The sequence below is a fragment of the Scophthalmus maximus genome, chromosome 3, assembly GCF_022379125.1.
Source record: "Scophthalmus maximus strain ysfricsl-2021 chromosome 3, ASM2237912v1, whole genome shotgun sequence".
Lineage (NCBI taxonomy): Eukaryota > Metazoa > Chordata > Actinopteri > Pleuronectiformes > Scophthalmidae > Scophthalmus > Scophthalmus maximus.
Genome location: NC_061517.1, coordinates 7,933,160 through 7,950,996, shown reverse-complemented (window position 1 = coordinate 7,950,996; position 17,837 = coordinate 7,933,160). Strand labels below are relative to the sequence as shown.

General features: G+C 45.6%; 1 protein-coding gene across 2 annotated transcripts in view; it reads left to right on the top strand.

The window, feature by feature from the left end:
- Window positions 1-17,837, top strand: part of fgd (faciogenital dysplasia) — a 48,995-nt gene that overhangs the window by 18,797 nt on the left and 12,361 nt on the right. Inside the window, exons 1-5 of one of the 2 annotated variants that reach the window (XM_047331000.1) lie at window positions 11,154-11,352; window positions 11,454-11,624; window positions 13,352-13,553; window positions 13,801-14,419; window positions 17,092-17,181. In XM_047331000.1, the coding sequence (XP_047186956.1) occupies window positions 11,169-11,352; window positions 11,454-11,624; window positions 13,352-13,553; window positions 13,801-14,419; window positions 17,092-17,181 (1,266 nt within the window). In that variant the 5' untranslated portion in view covers window positions 11,154-11,168. Of the gene's footprint in view, window positions 1-11,153; window positions 11,353-11,453; window positions 11,625-13,351; window positions 13,554-13,800; window positions 14,420-17,091; window positions 17,182-17,837 lie in introns of those variants that run through there. The other variant, XM_035644996.2, reaches the window with a different exon arrangement.

Below are 17,837 nucleotides of genomic sequence, written 5' to 3'. Positions count from 1 at the left end.
AGAAGTGAAAAAAAAATCACACTCAAACGCACGCTCGGAAAACAACGCAACCCCTCCTGCCAAACTCAATCCCAGTGACGACGGAACGGCCTTTAATCTGACCCTCGTCAGGGGGAGAGCCCGTTGGCATCTGATTGTTGTCTACCGTCTTAAAACCACTGCTCACTTCAAAAGCTCACACGGTTTCGGTTTTAATGCTGAAACTGTCTTTGTAGTTGCGTCCCACTGCTCTGGAGAGGGTGAGTGAAGGCTTCCAGTGGCCAGTAACAGGATATTTATTGGTTATGTGCTCCAGGGCAGAGTGTGAGTGCATGTACAGTTCGTGTGTGCATGTGTTTTTATGTGCTTGTTTGCATGTATTCATTCATGTGGGCCACTGTTTTGGTTTTTTTAAATATACTTTCCTTTAGGGATGTTTGACTGGAAAATCCTTTCCTGCCATGTTCACATCAGGGGGGGAACTTAACCGTCCCCTCGTAAAGTGGAAAGTCAGTACCTGTGTGCACACGAAGCTGCTTGCAGTAACTGGAGAACGACCATAAATGGTAAATTTCAGGACAGTAAGCTGTTCTTACTGATCTCCCAGTTTTTGGAGCTCACAAACCCTGGCTGATGTTTCTTGCCAGAAGAAAATGTGGAAAAGAAAAAGGAAAGGAAGAATATGACTTTAATGTGTTACTTCTTGTAGTATTTACTGATATCAAGCCAACTGGATCTTTGCAGCATGCTAGAAAAGAAAAAAAATTACAAATGTTGCGATGAATGACCCCAGGGATGTACAGAAACAGCTCTGGCCCGGGGCTGTTTCTGTACATCGCTGACGTTGACCAATAGTTGCCATGTGACAGACATAACAGCGGCCCTCTAATTGGGCGCTCTTTGATCAATCCTCGCCAAGTCCTCCAGACCCCCTTCAGAGACAAGCTGTTGCAGGTACCACAGGTAACAGATGACGGAGCCGTCCGCTGCAGGCGATTCCATAGAATTCTATAGAAATTCAGCAAGGGCTATGATTTAGCCGACATGTGAAAGACGATATAACAGCCAGTTACGAGCCGGGTGGAGAGTAGAATAAGTGTAAATGATCCCAACATACGGTGCATTTCATTCATTGTTGTGCAGCTTTTCATAAGACCACAGACAAACGTGATAAGAGATAACGGACACGGCAACATTCACGCAAAGTTGTCATCTATATTTCCTGCTTTTCCTTGTGAACTTCTCCGATGTGCAAAGCGAAAGAAATCCTACTTGCCACATACCCTGCAGTTTACAGAGACTCCCACGGGTCACGTGGTAGTCTGCAAAAAAAGGGAGTGGATTGTCAAACCGTGCACACCCAAATAAATCGTGCGTGCATGGGAGATGCACGTAAAGCAGATTAATCGCATGCACATTAAGCAGATTAATTGATAATGAAAACAATATTTAATTGTAGCCTCCTTGGATCCGCTAGTATGTTACGTACATGGAGTCCTTAGTTGTTTTGTGTTCACATGACTTGCACATCAGGAAGTACATAATGGGATTGTAGTGATTTTATTCCCGAATGAGAAAATCTGTTAACTGTAAACTGATATAAAGTGGGAGGGTCGGACAGATTAAATCAAACAGTTTATTGTGACTGTGCTATAATCTCCTCAGCACAGATACTGAAGCTCTGAAATCTATTTGCATCAGCAGAGGGGCAGCAGCATCCCTCCTGCGTCTCTTCTACACGTGAGGAAAGTGAGACTGGCTTCCTGTATTTGACTGTAAAGATGTATAAGAGGCCGACCCCGGCAGCGCTGTTGTCTCCCGGGTGGGTGCACGAACGTGGCTGCGAGCGCTGCAGTGCGGCGCAGTAAAGGGAAAAATACTGGAGCCATTAGAGAGGAAATAGGAGCCTTTATTCTTTATTAGTCTGTCTAGTGTACACCTGGCCCCTATAACAGGCCTTCCCTTGTACTGTGTGTGTGTGTGTGTGTGTGTGTGTGTGTGTGTGTGTGTGTGTGTGTGTGTGTGTGTGTGTGTGTGTGTGTGTGTGTGTGTGTGTGTGTGTGTGTGTGTGTGTGTGTGTGTGTGTGTGTGTGTGTGTGTGTGTGTGTGTGTGTGTGTGTGTGTGTGTGTGTGTGTTCGTTCCTGGCTTCTTGCTCTCTTGTCTTAGCTAATTCCATCCTCCACAAACCTCAGCTTAAAAGGTTTCAGTGATTTAACTTTCCATTCAAGACCCTTCTAGCATTGAATGTTAATTTAGGCCTCTCCCTCGCTGGCGTCTGAAAGTGTTCTCAGTTTTCAAAGTTGAGTGACTCATCCGAGAAACTGCAGCCCAGTGAGCTAGTGTCAGACACTTTGTCCGTGAGTTTCGACAGACTGACGGGAGCTGCTCGCCTCAGACCAGCTCCCAACGCTGACGCTGCCATCCAAGCGCCAAGTGGCATTTTTGAAAACGATTCTGACGTCAAAGCAGAAGCGTCCGTGTTTGGTGCACAGTGACCTTTTTGTCTCTGTGTGTATGTTGGTCAGAGTCCAGTGTGTATCAGCACGGAGGAGCAGTGACAGGGAGGAGACGCTGCGTTTGTCCCTCCGCTCCTCCTCATCCTCAACCCTTCGTTTTCATCAACCCAGCCCCTTTCATCCACACACACGCTCTCTGCTGGACTGGACTGGAAGGGGCAACGCGTTGACCTGTGCTGGGCTGGGCTGTCCCGCTCTGGGACCCTTTGACTGTCAGCAGCCTCAGAGACACTCCCCTCCGCATGCTGACATCCATCCTGCCTGGAACAGATGCAGGGTGGTGCGGCACCTCACCCAGTGCTACCACACAGAGCACACAGAGTGGAGGCCCAGTGGTGGGCCGAAACTTTGGAAAGAGTTTTTTTGTGAAAAGCACAATGGGATTTTAGAGCAGGAATAGAAAAAAGTTCAATATATCCTTTAGGGAAAATTCACGAAAAATACAATACTTAGTAGAATATATACTAGTACATAATATGTCTCCTATGTGTGTACATTGAGTATCAGCACAAAAATGCTAAACGTTCATGATCAAAACTGATTATCAGCTGGGGTTTGTTCTTTCTGTTTTTTAAAAACATTCTCAATGAGATACTGTACACTACCTTTGGGTCACTGTTGGTCTGATAATGTACGTGATTTCCTCCACCAATTATTGACAATATTTAGATCAGGGCTGCGACTAACAGTAATCTCCATCATTGAGTAATTTAACATTTAATTTTCACCCTCATCGATCGACTATTTAATCTATAAAATGTCAGACAATAGACATAAAAAAGATCATGTTTAGTATTAAATTTCGACTGGGAACCTCTCCTAGTTCTGATCATAAACGCCTCTTCGCCAGCTAACACGTCCATTAGTACTCTGGCAAAGCCCAATTCCGTGGACACGCACCGCATACACCACTTCCATCCGCGCTCTGCTCCGCTGGGCGAGACTGGGGTTTCCCAGAGGTGTAATTCTGTGGCCGTTGGGAGATGTGTTTTGGTTTGCCCGTGAAATGTTTTCTCCGCGCGGGTTCGCGTTTTATTTGGGGAAGGGAACGATTTGGTCGGCAGCGTTTCCGGTAGCTGCGGAATGTCCCTTTCTGCGGTCCCAGCAGGAACACACTGCGAATATGTTAGCAGATCACAGTGTAATGGTCACAATGTTGACGCGAGTTAAGTTATTCTGTGGTCTGCACGGCAAATTAGTTTCTGTACAGTTAAGCGGCCGAGCTCAGCAACAGAACAATGTATGCATGTGCATGTTTACATGTGTACGCATACGCACGTGTTGCTGTTCATGTATGCGTGTGTCTCCATGGGGGACACTGTATTTAACATGCGGTAACGTCTAAGTCATCGATCAGAGAGCAGTTAATCAATCAAGCAGCCAACCACATGATCAGTTTTTAACTGGTCGTGTCCACCACAGTGATTGGTTAATCCCACCAAACAATATATGACAAAATAATCAATGCATTCACACGTCAGGGACGCTTCGTCAGCACAAAGAGTGATCAAGCCTGGATCCAGAATATTAAACTGCATAATCTGCATGACAACATGCCTTCTTTAGGGAAGGGGGAATGATTGAAATTTGTTTTGAAAATGCTATTTCAGGCTTTGGGGGCTCATGACTCATGGAGTCGACCTGTGTTTGTCAAGACCTCCCCCACCCCCGCCGGGAATGGAAAGAGCTGGAGTATTTTTCCAGCACCGGCAGTTAGAAAATGTATTTTTTTTAATATACTGCCCGTGAAGGTGTGTTAGTGTATAGGAAAAATGGGCCGAGGGGAAAAAAGACGGGATCCTGCTCTGCTTTTTTGGCCGGATTGTTGTGCAGATCTTCCAGTTGGGTGACACAGTGAAAGCCTTCCATTGAGAGCGGCCGCAGTAAGCTTCAGTAGTTTCTGGGACAGTCGGGCAGTTATCTCCACTGGCTGCTTTCTAAAACCGCCTTGTTCTTCTGTGTGTGTTTGCCCTAATTGCCAATCTTTGGCCGCCCTCCTTTACTGTAATGCTCTGGGCTACTGTGCTGCACTGCACCCAGACAAACAGAGGCTCACCTCTCAGCACTGTGCCTCATAAAGACGTCCTGCTGTGGGGGAAGGCTCTGAATTTGAGGGGGCCACTTGTTAATGTGCAGGGAGTCACGTGTTTGCGTGATAAACGTGAAATTGTAATCATCCCCTTATGTCTTCGCATCATTGTGCCACTTACTGTAAACCCATGGTTGTTCCCATTCGATGACCTACTCTGTATCTGTGGAGTTGGCAGCCAAACTGCGAGGCTTTGAGTCATGCTGCAGGAAAAAGGTCGGCGACTGTGTCATCCCTCACCCACAGCTCCTCTTCTGTCCACAGCAGCGTCTGGGGAATAAAGTCTGCTCTTTGACCCATGTCTTCATTGCACATGCATTGTGTGTGTGTGTGTGTGTGTTTGTGTGTGTGTGTGTGGGTGTGTGTGTGTGTGTGTGTGTGTGTGTGTGTTGCCTTCACTGCCTATGACTGAGCACCGGATGCTCATCGAACGCTTCCTGATTTATGAATTTCTTATAACACGTGACACTTTACAGTCCACTTCTGTCTGAGCTGTGGGCGTGCTGACGGTTCGTCATGACCTATACCCACTATATTAGAAATATAGATCAGCAGTGTTGCCATGGCGACAGCCTCTTCCCTGGTTTCTCAGGGCGCACCGAGGGAGACTCTTCCTCGAAGGAACTCCATTTATTCGGGGCACTAGAAAAATGACGTCACTCCGATATGAACTCCTCAGGATTTTTTGTGTTGAGCTTTCTCCACTTGTGGACAGTTACAGTGGATTATTAGAGGAACTGAAAGCAGATGGGTCTATTTTTTTCCACACTGTATTTTTTTACAGCCTTGACCACAGTTGATTGCAAATACAACTTATCACTTTTATCACCACTGTCTTTCTTCCTGCTTGCTATTATACTGTACTTTATCCATCCCCCCAATTTGTCCTCACTTATTTGAATTGAATTGAATAGATTTTTTTTTATTCAGTCATCATTTGTTTTCTGCCATTTTTTCCGATTCCACAAGAGTATAGGCTACGGCCTTCTTCATCACTTGCCAGCCCTCTACTGCCTCCTCATCCTCTTTCAGCCTCTCCGTCTCTGCCTCGTCTCATCCCCACAAAATCGCACGGTGCTAATCTGTGGGAGCTGTTGAAATCCTTCTAGTTAGTTTGGGAGACATGTCAGTGAGCCTGCTGTGCCCACTGGCCTGATTTACGGGGGAGACCTAACAATCTCCAGAGCTCCTGGGAGGCCAGTGAAACTTGAGGCACCACAAAATCTTAAACAACACAATACTTATTTCCCACAGACGTCTCCGGACTAATGGAGAAAGTGTCTGTTTATGATAACTGAGTATGAAGAGAAATAGATGAATATAGATTTGTAATCTGGGGCCAGATGCTAGGGTACGTGATTGCATAGCTGTTGATCTTTGTGATTGTGTGTGTGTGTGTGTGTGTGTGTGTGTGTGTGTGTGTGTGTGTGTGTGTGTGTGTGCGACGCGTGTGTGTTACTCTATGAGGCAAATCTGCTGATTTTGAAAGATTGAGGATCTGTGCTGCTGTAGATCCCCGAGCAGCTGTTGTTGCACTGACACCAATGTTTCCTCTCTCGGTTCTATTTCCTTTCTCACTACGTGTTTGTGAGATATATCCTCTTAGTGATTCTCCACCCATTCTCTTATTTCATTTTTTTTTTTTAAGTAGAACTGCAATGATTCAATTTATCAACTATTTAATCAACAATTGTTTCATTTCCACGTTTTAATAAAAAAAAAAGTCAAATATTTTCTGTTGCTAGTTTCTCAAAAATGATCATTTGGTCATTTTCTTTGACACATGATAGTAAAAACTGAATGGAATATCATTTCAGACTAGTGGTTACACAAAACAAGACACTGGGACTGTGAGAAATTAAAAGGCCCATTTTTCACTATTTTCTGGCATTTTATAGAGAGAAAAGATTGTGTGAAAAATGAATTGTCAGATGAATCAATAATGAAAGTAACCGCGAGCTGCAGCCCTATCTTAAAGTGTCAAAGTCCCAGCCCCTGCAGGCGTGATGGCCGGTGGTGAAAGGTTTGTGGATTTGTCCTTCGCTGAGCTCAGCTTCTGCATTCAGGCTCAATTCTTGTCAGTTGTGATGGATTCCAACCGTCATCAGTTTTTATGGTGACAAAACGTCCACAGACGCTTCTCAAACCACCGATCGGCGCAGCCCACTTCTCTCCTCTGCGACTGAATGCTTTGTATGTCCCATACACTCAATATTACTGTCAGACTTTGTCCAAAGTAACTGCACAGCCTCTGTCACAACTGTGAGTCCCCAAGTATTCACTCTCAAACATATGCACTCAGGTCTTTTGTTTACTCTCTGTAGATTTCTTTTCTTCTGTCGGGGTGATTATTGAAAAGCAGATCAAGGTCAGAGCCCTCATTACTGTCTCCTGCTGCTTAGCGAGGGTAAAGACATGGTGAGGACAGAACAAGTAGATGTGGACCCATAGTTGGCAGCCGATCTCTCCACTTTCATCTCCACTGTTTTAATTTAGCTGTCTCTGCTCTTCACCATAATTTGCTTATGGTTTTCTTTTATCTCGTAGAAAGCGAGCATTAAGGCATGCCCCGTGTGTGTGTGTGTGTGTGCGTGTGTGTGTGCGTGTGTGCGTGTGTGCGTGTGTGTGTGTGTGCGTGTGTGTGTGTGTGTGTGTGTGTGTGTGTGTGTGTGTGTGTGTGTGTGTGTGTGTGTGTGTGTGTGTGTGTGTGTGTGTGTGTGTGTGTGTGTGTGTGTGTGTGTGTGTGTGTGTGTGTGTGTGTGTGTGTGTGTGTGCGTGTGTGTGCGTCTGAGAGAGCCTTTAGACGAGACTATTTGACTCAGTCGTTCGGGGTGACAGACTGAATAAAAACAGATCAATGTGGTTCTGAGCAGGTAGAGAGTAAAACAGAGACATGGACGTGGGCAGAATGAGCGCAGCGGAGTATAATGCAGGCGGAGAACCTGAGTGTGTCTGAGGAATGAGGTGTCATTCTCAGAAAAAAGTGTCGTGCAGCTGCATCTTGGTGGGGACCTGGTGGGGGGTTGGTGGAAGTGATGGGAGCGGGGTTGTCAGCTCAGCCCCACCAGGGGTTGGTTCGTGGGGAGGAGACCTGATTGACTGGCTGCCTGGCTGGGGACACGCTGCTGAATCCGAATGCTCCGTCTCTCAGACAGCACCGGGGCGAGAGGACTGTACTCAGGGGATGATGGGTAATAAACGATTTTGAGGGGGTCGCCTCAGGGCCGACGGTGACTGACAGACAGACAGGCTTGTGCAATTGTGTGTGTGTGTGTGTGTGTGTGTGTGTGTGTGTGTGTGTGTGTGTGTGTGTCTTGAGTAAATGTACAAATGAACAGTTTGTTCCAAAAGGCGTCCAGAGGCGTTCATCAGTTTTTAAAAGAAATAACAGCTGATATTATTAGATACATGAGATACTGCAGTGAAAGTTGAATAATGAACACAGACTGTGTTCACAGATGTAAGAGGTCATCCCTAGGACTGGGAACTTGACCGAACCAGATCAGAGATCTGATCTAAAATCCTGAGGTTTCTGATGAATGAGTTTAAAGAACATATTGGTCAATGAACTAGAAGAATCATCTCACAGTATAACTTATATTTAATCTGTCAGGGCATTGGACATCGATGCTGCTGTGGTTCATACTGTTTCAGCATTGATAAAGTACTATCAAAAATTTTTAACTGATATCAGCCATTTTATTTATATGCACCATAAGCCTCATAATGTAGAGATTAGATTCAACTTTATTGTCATTGTGCAGCGTACAAGTACAGAGACAACGAAATGCAGGAGGCGTCTAACCAGAAGTGCAAAAAGCAGTAAAGTGCAGAGTATGTACATGTAATAGAACAGTATAGACAGATATATATACAGATAAGTAATGTAAGTAAAGTTCATCTATATAGCGCTTTTCACTTGCAAGAGTCACAAAGGGATTTATGTGGCCATAAAGTTAAACACAGAGTAATTCTATACACAAATATAAAAACAGAAAACACACTGAAAACAGCAAAGTGCATAAAAAGACAGAACAGTACACATAAACTAGTTAATGCCTGTTTAAACGGATGTGTCTTTTTCTGTTTGTTTGTTCTCTACCGATTCCACAGAATCAGCAAAGCTTAAAGGTGAAGGTTGCACATTATTCCTCCATCACCACAAGTCTTTGATTGGTGCGTGGGATATGTAATAAATTTAAGTTGTTGGATCTGAGAGAGTGAATGGATGAGTGATGGTTAGACGCAGTACTGAGACATTCCTCAGGTTTTGGTCTTGCGACAGCATCACCGGAGCTTTGGTGGGGCCTCTCGCCTTAAACTTGGACAGAAAGAGAGAGCGTGAGAGTGTCACTAAATCTCCAAAATGTCCCCGTCACATACCTGAAGGTATCCGGCACACAGCAGCCATTCACTATGTCTAGAAAAATACGCTGTAATGCAGTCTTTCAGGTTACAGTCCGACATCTTCGCTCTATTCTACTTCCTAAGAGCGCGTGACACCGCAGCCACGAGGGAACAGGTGAGATGTCGGGTTGCCTGTCACTAATTGAAGGGACATTATAGTGAATGATTCTGGCTGAAAGGGTTTCTGCAGGGGAAGATTGTCGCAGTGACACGCAGTCTTGAAGGCGCGGCGCGGACGATGTCCTCGGACGTGTAATTCCTGTCAAATCGTCCTGCTCATCTCTCCCTTATTAAATTAATGAGCTCCGTTCACTATTCTCCTGTGTGCTCTCACAAAAGCCATCATGAGAAATGACTCGTTACAACAATAGCCCCGACCGACCCGTAGCTTCCAACGTTGTTTTGGTTTCCTCGGGATCGCTGGGCCTCCAGGGTGACGCACGGTGATGTCACTTTGGCCCCCGGGAGGAGGTGCTTCGATCAGGTTTGGCAGGTGAACAGAGACAGGTGCAGCTCCTGCACACACACACACACACACACCCAGGAAAGGAGTTCAATGCGTGTGTGTGTAGAGCACGACTGAGCTTTGATGGAGTCTGTAGGGTGTGTGTGTGTGTGTGTGTGTGTGTGTGTGTGTGTTTGTTTGCCACAAAAGTTAGTTTCAGTTTTGCACTTTGGTAAACTGGGAGGGCAGGATTGGTTTTGATACTGGCCGGCTTGTGTGGGAGATTGTTTCCGCGTACGTGTTCTGTGGACTTTGGATATGTGAACCTGAGCAGTTGGAGGCGAGGTAACGTTCATTAACCAGCTTCCCTCTCAAAATATATTTTCTACCCGGAATAATCCCAGGCTCCGCTAGCAGCTTTTATTGGCAGCTTGACTGTGACACGATTGAAGGTATTTACTCGTTCATCTTTTCACCGTGTTTTCCTTGGTTACTGTTGAATGTTGGTGTTGTGATATTTTATATTTTGGTTGAGAGATTGTCATTATAAAAAAACTGTGGGTGTCAGCGCTTTCACTCTCTGCTGTGTCGTCAAGTTCCTGTTTGGAGTTTGGAAGTTTGCTATGAGGGCCAGGTTCTGGCTCTCAGGTAACCACGGCTACGCTGCGTTTCCATAGGTACCGGCCCCCATGTGTCCGTCTTCCGCTGCTGTTTGTTTTTCCCAGGAACGACCGCAGTCAGTCATGGGTCACAGAGTCCTTCACCAGGCAGTCGTCTGGCTGAGGGGACCTGCTTGTTCACTCGATCGCAGGTCAAGGTTTTCCTCCGTCTCAGCCCACGAGTCATCTCTGATTCAGAGACGGTATTTAGCAAAAGCCCAAAGCAAAAATACTTCTGTTGCTAGGGACCAAACTCAAGGACAGTCCGAGTGAATATAAAACCTACCTACTGTAGGATTTGTGTCATCTGTTCCCCCCCCTGCCCGCTCTTGTTCCTTCGTGGTGCAGCGATGGTGGGAAAGCCTGCAGCGTGCCACATGGTGGAACACGACTCATTACAGAATGCACCAGAATGCTCTCCTTCCGCTGCAAGGAGCACAGCTTGAAACACCAAATTAGATTTCTAAACATAAAGGATGTTTAGAAATCTAATATTTTTCCTATTGTCAGCAAAAGCCCCAAAAAAGGCCACTAAACCATCAAATCCTCTGTTACAGAAACCTCCAGTGTTGTGCAGGAACTGTTAAAAACACGTTATGACACTGTTCCATCGTTACCATGAACATGGTCATAGTATAAATAAAACCTCCTGCTGGCATAAACGCTTGCTATCTCACTAAATCAGCAGCTGATGATGACTACTAAGAACGACTGATCCTCCAGTTTAAGTCACGTTTCTTTAAAATAAGTGCCCAGCCTTTTTTGGAATATATTGAGCCTGCTTTAATATAATGAAGCTATATATTTGTTATGGTTTTCGTGTGTTGTTATTTCCCCCACATCATTAGTAAGAAACAAAGGAGCCCAGCAGGTTGGTTTTGGTCCAAAAACAACCTGCTAGGCTCATTTTTGATTTGTAAATAAATCAAAAACGACTGAAACAAAATCAGCCCCGTATCTGTGCAGAGGGATCAAACCAGAATCAGACGTTCCAACGAGGGACACACACAGTTCTCTCTCACACAAACAAGCTATTCACAGACAGCGTCCAGAGAAGATTCGATTCAGTCCGATGCAGGCCTCAGAGAGCGTGAGGGGAACCGATACGCAGCCCTCTGTCTGCTGCCTCAGGCCCGGTGTCAGGATCGATGCTGCGGAGGTTCTCTTCCCCTCTCTCGTCCCCCCGCTCTCTGTCCGAGGGCGACGTCCTGGGCTCAAGGTCACCCACCTACAGTTCTATCACGGGCGGCACATTGGTGCGATAGGATTTCACTGGGTCGTGCATGTGTGTTTAAATGAATCGCAGTATTTTTGATCAATACCTGATATTGTCTCCCTTCCCGTCTCTCCTCTGCAGACCTCCCTGCCTCCTCTCTGCAGTACCAGTGTGGCTCAGGGGACTTCCTGTGTTCGCCACAGCTGGTTACGAAAGGTCCGACCCCCAGACCATGTCACGACAGGCCTGCCATCAAGCCCCGGCCCCCTGCCTCCGCCTCACCCCGGCCGCCGACCGCACAGAAACCTCAAGGTAAAAATACTGTGACTCAGCGTTGGCCCCTTCAAGGCCAGTTTTGACGTTGGTGCCGTCAGTGTAATTGAAAGGTGCAACGCGATCAGACCCCTGCCGTTGAGCCGTCATTTATTCTGCGCTGGCAGACACTCTTCCGGAACACGGTACGTGTCAGCTGGCTGCTCTCACTCTCTGTCACTCACCGCTCAGTAGGTCACCTCCGCAAGAGCAGCTGGTGGAAAGCAGGGCAGCGGCTCCCGAGGGTTTTTGAGTCTGGGCACCGTTTGAAGAATGTTGGATATAATAAACCTCTGCGATGGTTAGGGAATTACTGAGAAACATGCCACCGTATTGAACAAAATCCAAGGGGCTCACAACAATTCACAGTGGTGAGAATGGTCCAAATTATCAGCATTTTGTGTTGGGCCGGCACAGTCCTCAGGAGCAGCTTCCATGTGTCGTGGCAAAGACTCTCAAGACTTTTATGCTAATCAAACTAGTCTGTGATTCTGTGTGGAAGCGTTTGCTCTGGAGAGAATGCGCTGCCGTATTTCTTAGCTCTAATACTGACGATGCATTTTAATGCATACAGTACTTCACACCTGACAGGATGAACTTCCTCTCCAAATGTGTTCTTATCCTGAGAGAGCCGCCCTCAGAACACTGGCAGGGAAGTAATAACTCGGGAGCAGGACATTTTGGGGGGCCAGCACAAAAATTGTACATTAGTCAAAATGCAGATACTGTAATAAAAGTTCCTGAGTCCCTTAAAAGGTTGATGGAAAAAATGATATCGACAGAAAAAGTTAAAGCATGTTTGCACATCCCTTTGCTCCCTGTTGATTTGTTAACTTTGTTTGCGAAAAATCCCAGGACAATTATTTTCACTACAAACACTATATCTATATATATATATATATATATATCACTGTATTCATGCTACAAAATGAATTGATTAAACAGCTAGTCGATTAACAAAAAATGTTATTGTTACTGATAATTATTTATTCGGATGACTCTCAAAGTAAAAATAATCCTTCTTATTTATATATAACTGTTAAATACACTTGTTGTTGTTCTTTGCAGTTGCTGATCAGATGAAATGAATTATTCAAAGACATCCATAGCCTTTGGTAATTTCAGATGAGCTTTGAGAATTTCTGTACAGTATTTCTCCGTTTAATCAGAGGTCAAAAGTCTGACTTATTATCAACCACCTGGTTTGTGTTGGAAAGTCTATCATACCTGTTTTGTGTCATTTAACAGTGTCGGCCACAGAGAAGGAGGAAGTGTAACCTATCATTTCCTGGTTTTTAGACGCAAACGTTTTCCAGAAATGCAAATGCACAGACTAAACAATGACATTGCCTGTAGAGTCCACATTGCATGCATTTTGTAACTCAGCTCGGTCATTTCTCTGTCTGTGTCTTCTTTTAAACTAACTGAAACCGCGGTGGTCTTGCGTACAGGTCTCTGCATCCTGTTCTGAAATAAGGAAGTGGGCAGAAAGCTGAAGCTCAGAGTTGGCCTCTCGCTGCACCGCTACCGTTTGTTTCTCTCTTGGGCTGTATATTTTTCTCTTTGGAGCATTTTTTTCTTGAGCATTTACGAAAAAACAAACGGACTCTAACCATCGACTCAGCCATGGAGGTTTTCTCACTCGGATTTATATGTATTACCTGATTGTTCTCGTGTGTCTCTCTTGCCCTGCTCTTCTTGCCTTGTCTGGACTTCTGCATCTGTAGTTCCCCCTAAACCCGCGCACCTGCTCGCCCTTGGGCAAGACAAGAAACCGAAGAGGATCCCCCCAGCGCCCTCCAGGCCTTTGCCGGCACCCCCTCCTCCACCTAAACCAAAGCCGACCCTAGCGCCTCCTGGCCCGGGAGCGCAGCCACAGAGAGAGGCCCAGAAGGTGGGGCTGCTCATCGAGAGGTTCGAGAATTCAAAGTAAGTCACCGTGAGGAGGACAATTTATCAGAAATCCTGGAGAAGTTCGCTTAGTTTGTCAGAAACATTGTTTGCTATTTAATGGTTTTGGTATGTGTGAAGGTAGAAAAGACAATTTTGTTGCTTGAGGATAAAACCTAATAAAACCTTAAATAATTCTCATCTTCTCAGTATTTTTCCAGTGGGAAGTAAAGTATACTGATTCTTTGTTTTATGCTGGTGTGACTTTGTCTTTCTCTTTTCCTAGGGTTCCCATCCTGGGGGTGCTCCCACGGACCCAACTTCACCTGTGTCTAAGAATGGACACTGTGACCGACACCACTTCCTCCTGCGGCCAGGACTCAACAGTGAAGGTCGCGGGAGATTCCTCCTCCACTGTGGACAAACCTGCACTTTGCAACTCCGAGCGGACTCACGAGGTGTCTGAACTTTCCTGTCTGGCTTCCATGCACATCGACGGCTCCGACGATGTCGCGCTGGACGACTGCGTGGAGGAAGACATCACACACGGCATCGGTTGCCTTGGCGACGTGGAGCGGGAGGAAGGCTCCTCCCACGAGCTCCTGGACAATCCGGACTCTTCGGAGCAGAACGGGAAGATTCCCAACCGGGACAGTGGCATCGACAGCCCGTCGTGCACGGCAGACGGGGAGGCGTTCCCCAACGAGGACGCCATTGACGAGGAGGATCATTACGACAGCGTCACTGAAACGGAAAGTGTGTCCTGCTGCGTTACCCTGGGCAACAAGCGAGACTCAACGCAGGATGAGGATAGTGACTTGGACGAGGGAAGCAGTGGGGAGATGCACCCTCTGACAGATACACAGACTGGGTATCTAGCAGATACAACCTCAGAGGCGCACAAAGTGAGTACTTCACACATTTGGCCTCATTAAGTCACAACCACAAACCTGGACGACCATAATTCAAAGTCTGAATAACCCCCCCCTGTGTCCAAGGTGGTCATTATTGTCTCCTAGTTCTCTCTACGCCCACACTTTCACTTTTAAATACATATATCGTGCTGCGTCGTAATTTTCAGGAATTTTCACAGCATGCTTAAACTGAGCTGTATAAAAGCCTCATGTCAGACAGTCAGACTGCCTTTCATGCAGCGGAAAAGAGTAGCTTGTATCTATTATTATCTCGGCCTGGGTGAACAATATCAAAGAATACTTCTGCATGAAACGTTAGACTCTGCTACAGCCTCCGTGTGCAGGTCACAAGTGACTGACTCGTATCTAAAAGCAGCTCTGCCGTTACATAAAAGCATGAATACCTGCCCAAAAGCTGTAACAGGAGCTTGTGCGGGCTGAGAGAGGAAAGGGCCCAGAGACCGAAATCTCCCTGCAGATGAGCTTACGTTTCAGTTTTGCTCTCGTCCTTCAGTCTGACTATTGATTGAAAACAACATTGATACCTCAAACTGTGCACATGCTCTTCCTGGCGGTGGCCTATTTACAGTTTGCCATCGGGGCTTCCGTTATTGGAGACCAACATTATTCTCATATGAAAGTCTTAAAATATAACAGCATACCAAAGGAAAAAAGAGATTGTGGAGGCGATGACAGGAATATGAAACGGAGCTCAGACAAACAGAAAATGGTAGACAGAATAAACTCAGGGCGGAGTTTTAGTAAACCTGCACTGATGTAGTCTTAGACAGCGCTGTCACCATGTTGAACAACCTGAACGTCACATGAATACACAGCCTCTGACTGTCCACACCCCCAGTCTTTTGGGGAAAGAAGGTATCTCCGCTCTCCAGTGCTTCCTGATCCCAGCACTGCTGCGCAGAGGAAGTGTGTGTGTGTGTGTGTGTGTGTGTGTGTGTGTGTGTGTGTGTGTGTGTGTGTGTGTGTGTGTGTGTGTGTGTGTGTGTGTGTGTGTGTGTGTGTGTGTGTGTGTGTGTGTGTGTGTGTGTGTGTGTGTGTGTGTGTGTGTGTGTGCGCGTGTGCGGGTGGGCCTCTGACACTACAGCAGACACGTTCATGGCTCTATAATGAAAACCTTGTCACAGAGGATGTGGGTTTTCAATGATGTGCGTAGCAAGAAGATAAGACACTGAAGAAAAAAAAAATGTCCTCACTTAGTTTATCATCCACTTTTCAAACAATTCTAAATATACTTTTGGTAACCTAGTAATGGCTGCTAATGTGAGATTTTGATACTCTGAGTGTGTGTTTTCGTGTGAGGCAGCTGTTGTGAAAACTCACATTGCCGCAATAGGCTGAATGTTTGGTGACCCTGATCATGTTCTGTGTCACTGAGAAGAACTTTATCGGCAACGCAACTTTTGTGTCCAATCACACGAGCAACACTTCATAATGAGAGTGCGTGACAGCTCTCCAGTTTCACCATCATCACCTAAATAACACATCACATCAGTTTCATAGTTTACTGCTGCTGAACTTAACTGCGGTGATTAAAATAGAGCTCTGTAAATGTCACTTCACACTGTTCGACTGCGGCTGATACTTTAGATGTCTTTGGTCAACAAATTTTGTGTTTGGTCAATAAAAAAGGACCAAAACTAATAAGAAGTCAATCCTCCTATCAACTATTGACTGTGAAGACTATGTGGGGCTCTATTGTTCTAAAAAAAAAACCTGTAGAAAAACACACCACTGCACTTTATGACCGGTTCCTTCATTAATATGAACATGGACATGGATTAATATAAATCTATATATCTAGTTTTCACTAGAGCAGCTGAAATTCCATAATAAATGTTCAATTTTACACCTGTTTCAGGTTTATTTCCTAATAACAAGAGTGACCAAAATTTAAAAAAAGGAAAGTACATGTTTGTGAGCTTTAGGACGATTAATGTATTAAGTAGGAACTAGTGGAGCTCCACAGCTGCGGCGGTCTGCAGCCGGACCCTCTTGAAATCCAAGCACTGAGTTAATAGTGAAGCACATGTCATAACATTCTGCTGACACATGGACGCTCCGCTCTGGTGAAGGACCAACACATGGACGTTGGGACAACAGCGTCACATGGAAAACAACTTAAAGAACAAACGGCTGAAGAAAAAATATGTGTGTGTGTGTGTGTTTGTGTGTGTGTGTGTGTGTGTGTGTGTGTGTGTGTGTGTGTGTGTGTGTGTGTGTGTGTGTGTGTGTGTGTGTGTGTGTGTGTGTGTGTGTGTGTGTGTGTGTGTGTGTGTGTGTGTGTGTGTGTGTGTGTGTGTGTGTGTGTGTGTGTGTGTTGACTCCTTTTGCCTTCCCTTCTCTGTTTTCTGTCTAGTTTTGAAAATGACCTTTGATACAAAGACCAGACGGAAGAAGCCAGCGATTACTTTTTACGTTACACACATTTTGTTTTTATGTTCCCTCAGTTTTTAAATCTTGGGTAAACAAACCCAATGATTTCATTTTCAAAAGGCCGTGCTACAAGTAGTGCAAACGTTAAGGAGGGAAAATAGTTTTTACTCCTGCTCTAATTTTTTAAAACCTGAGATGCTGTCAGCCTCAACTCTGTGGATTGTGAAAACTCAATCAATCAAACCCTGGTGTTTGTCTGTTTCCCTCAGTGCTCAGAGGCTCAGAGGCTCCTGAACATCGCCAGAGAGCTCCTCCACACTGAAGAGGCCTACGTCAAACGGCTCAACCTCCTCGACCAGGTAACAACGGGCCTCCGTGTGTGTCCTCCCTCTCCGTCAGCGGCTTTGTGTGTCTGTGTATGTGTGTGTGTGTGTGTGTGTGTGTGTGTGTGTGATGGTGTGTTTGGGTGCCCCTGGTCCAAATTTCAATCTCCCAGCCAGCGGTCTTAGTGATTGAGATCAGGGCTGCGCTGAATTAAAGCTGGCACTGTGATCCAGCGGACAACAGCCCTTCCTCTGTTGACGGGATTACTCAGAGCACTGTAAACACCATCATGTGAGATTGTGTGTGTTATTCATAGACGTGCAGAGCGTGCGCGCTGACTGTGTGGGTCGTTAAAGGGGAACATAAAGTACATGTATATCGCTGTGAGTGTGTGTTGCCGTGTCATGGCCGCGCTCTGCTCTGTAACTCTTTGTGTGTAAATGTGCGTTTCCTGACTCCGAGCTGAGTTTACAATTAGAAAGCTTGTTGGTGTCGATGATGCTGCCCGGCTCTCGCCATCTAGAGGATGTCAGCTATTTTGAAACACTTAAAATAGTATAAAAAAAAAAAAATTTGAAAAACCTGCACCATACAGTAAAAATAATACTATTAACAATGCATAAACATCATAGTAACATTAATTCCTATGCTGTAACATTTTAAGAGCTTATTTATTATTGTTTTTCGTATT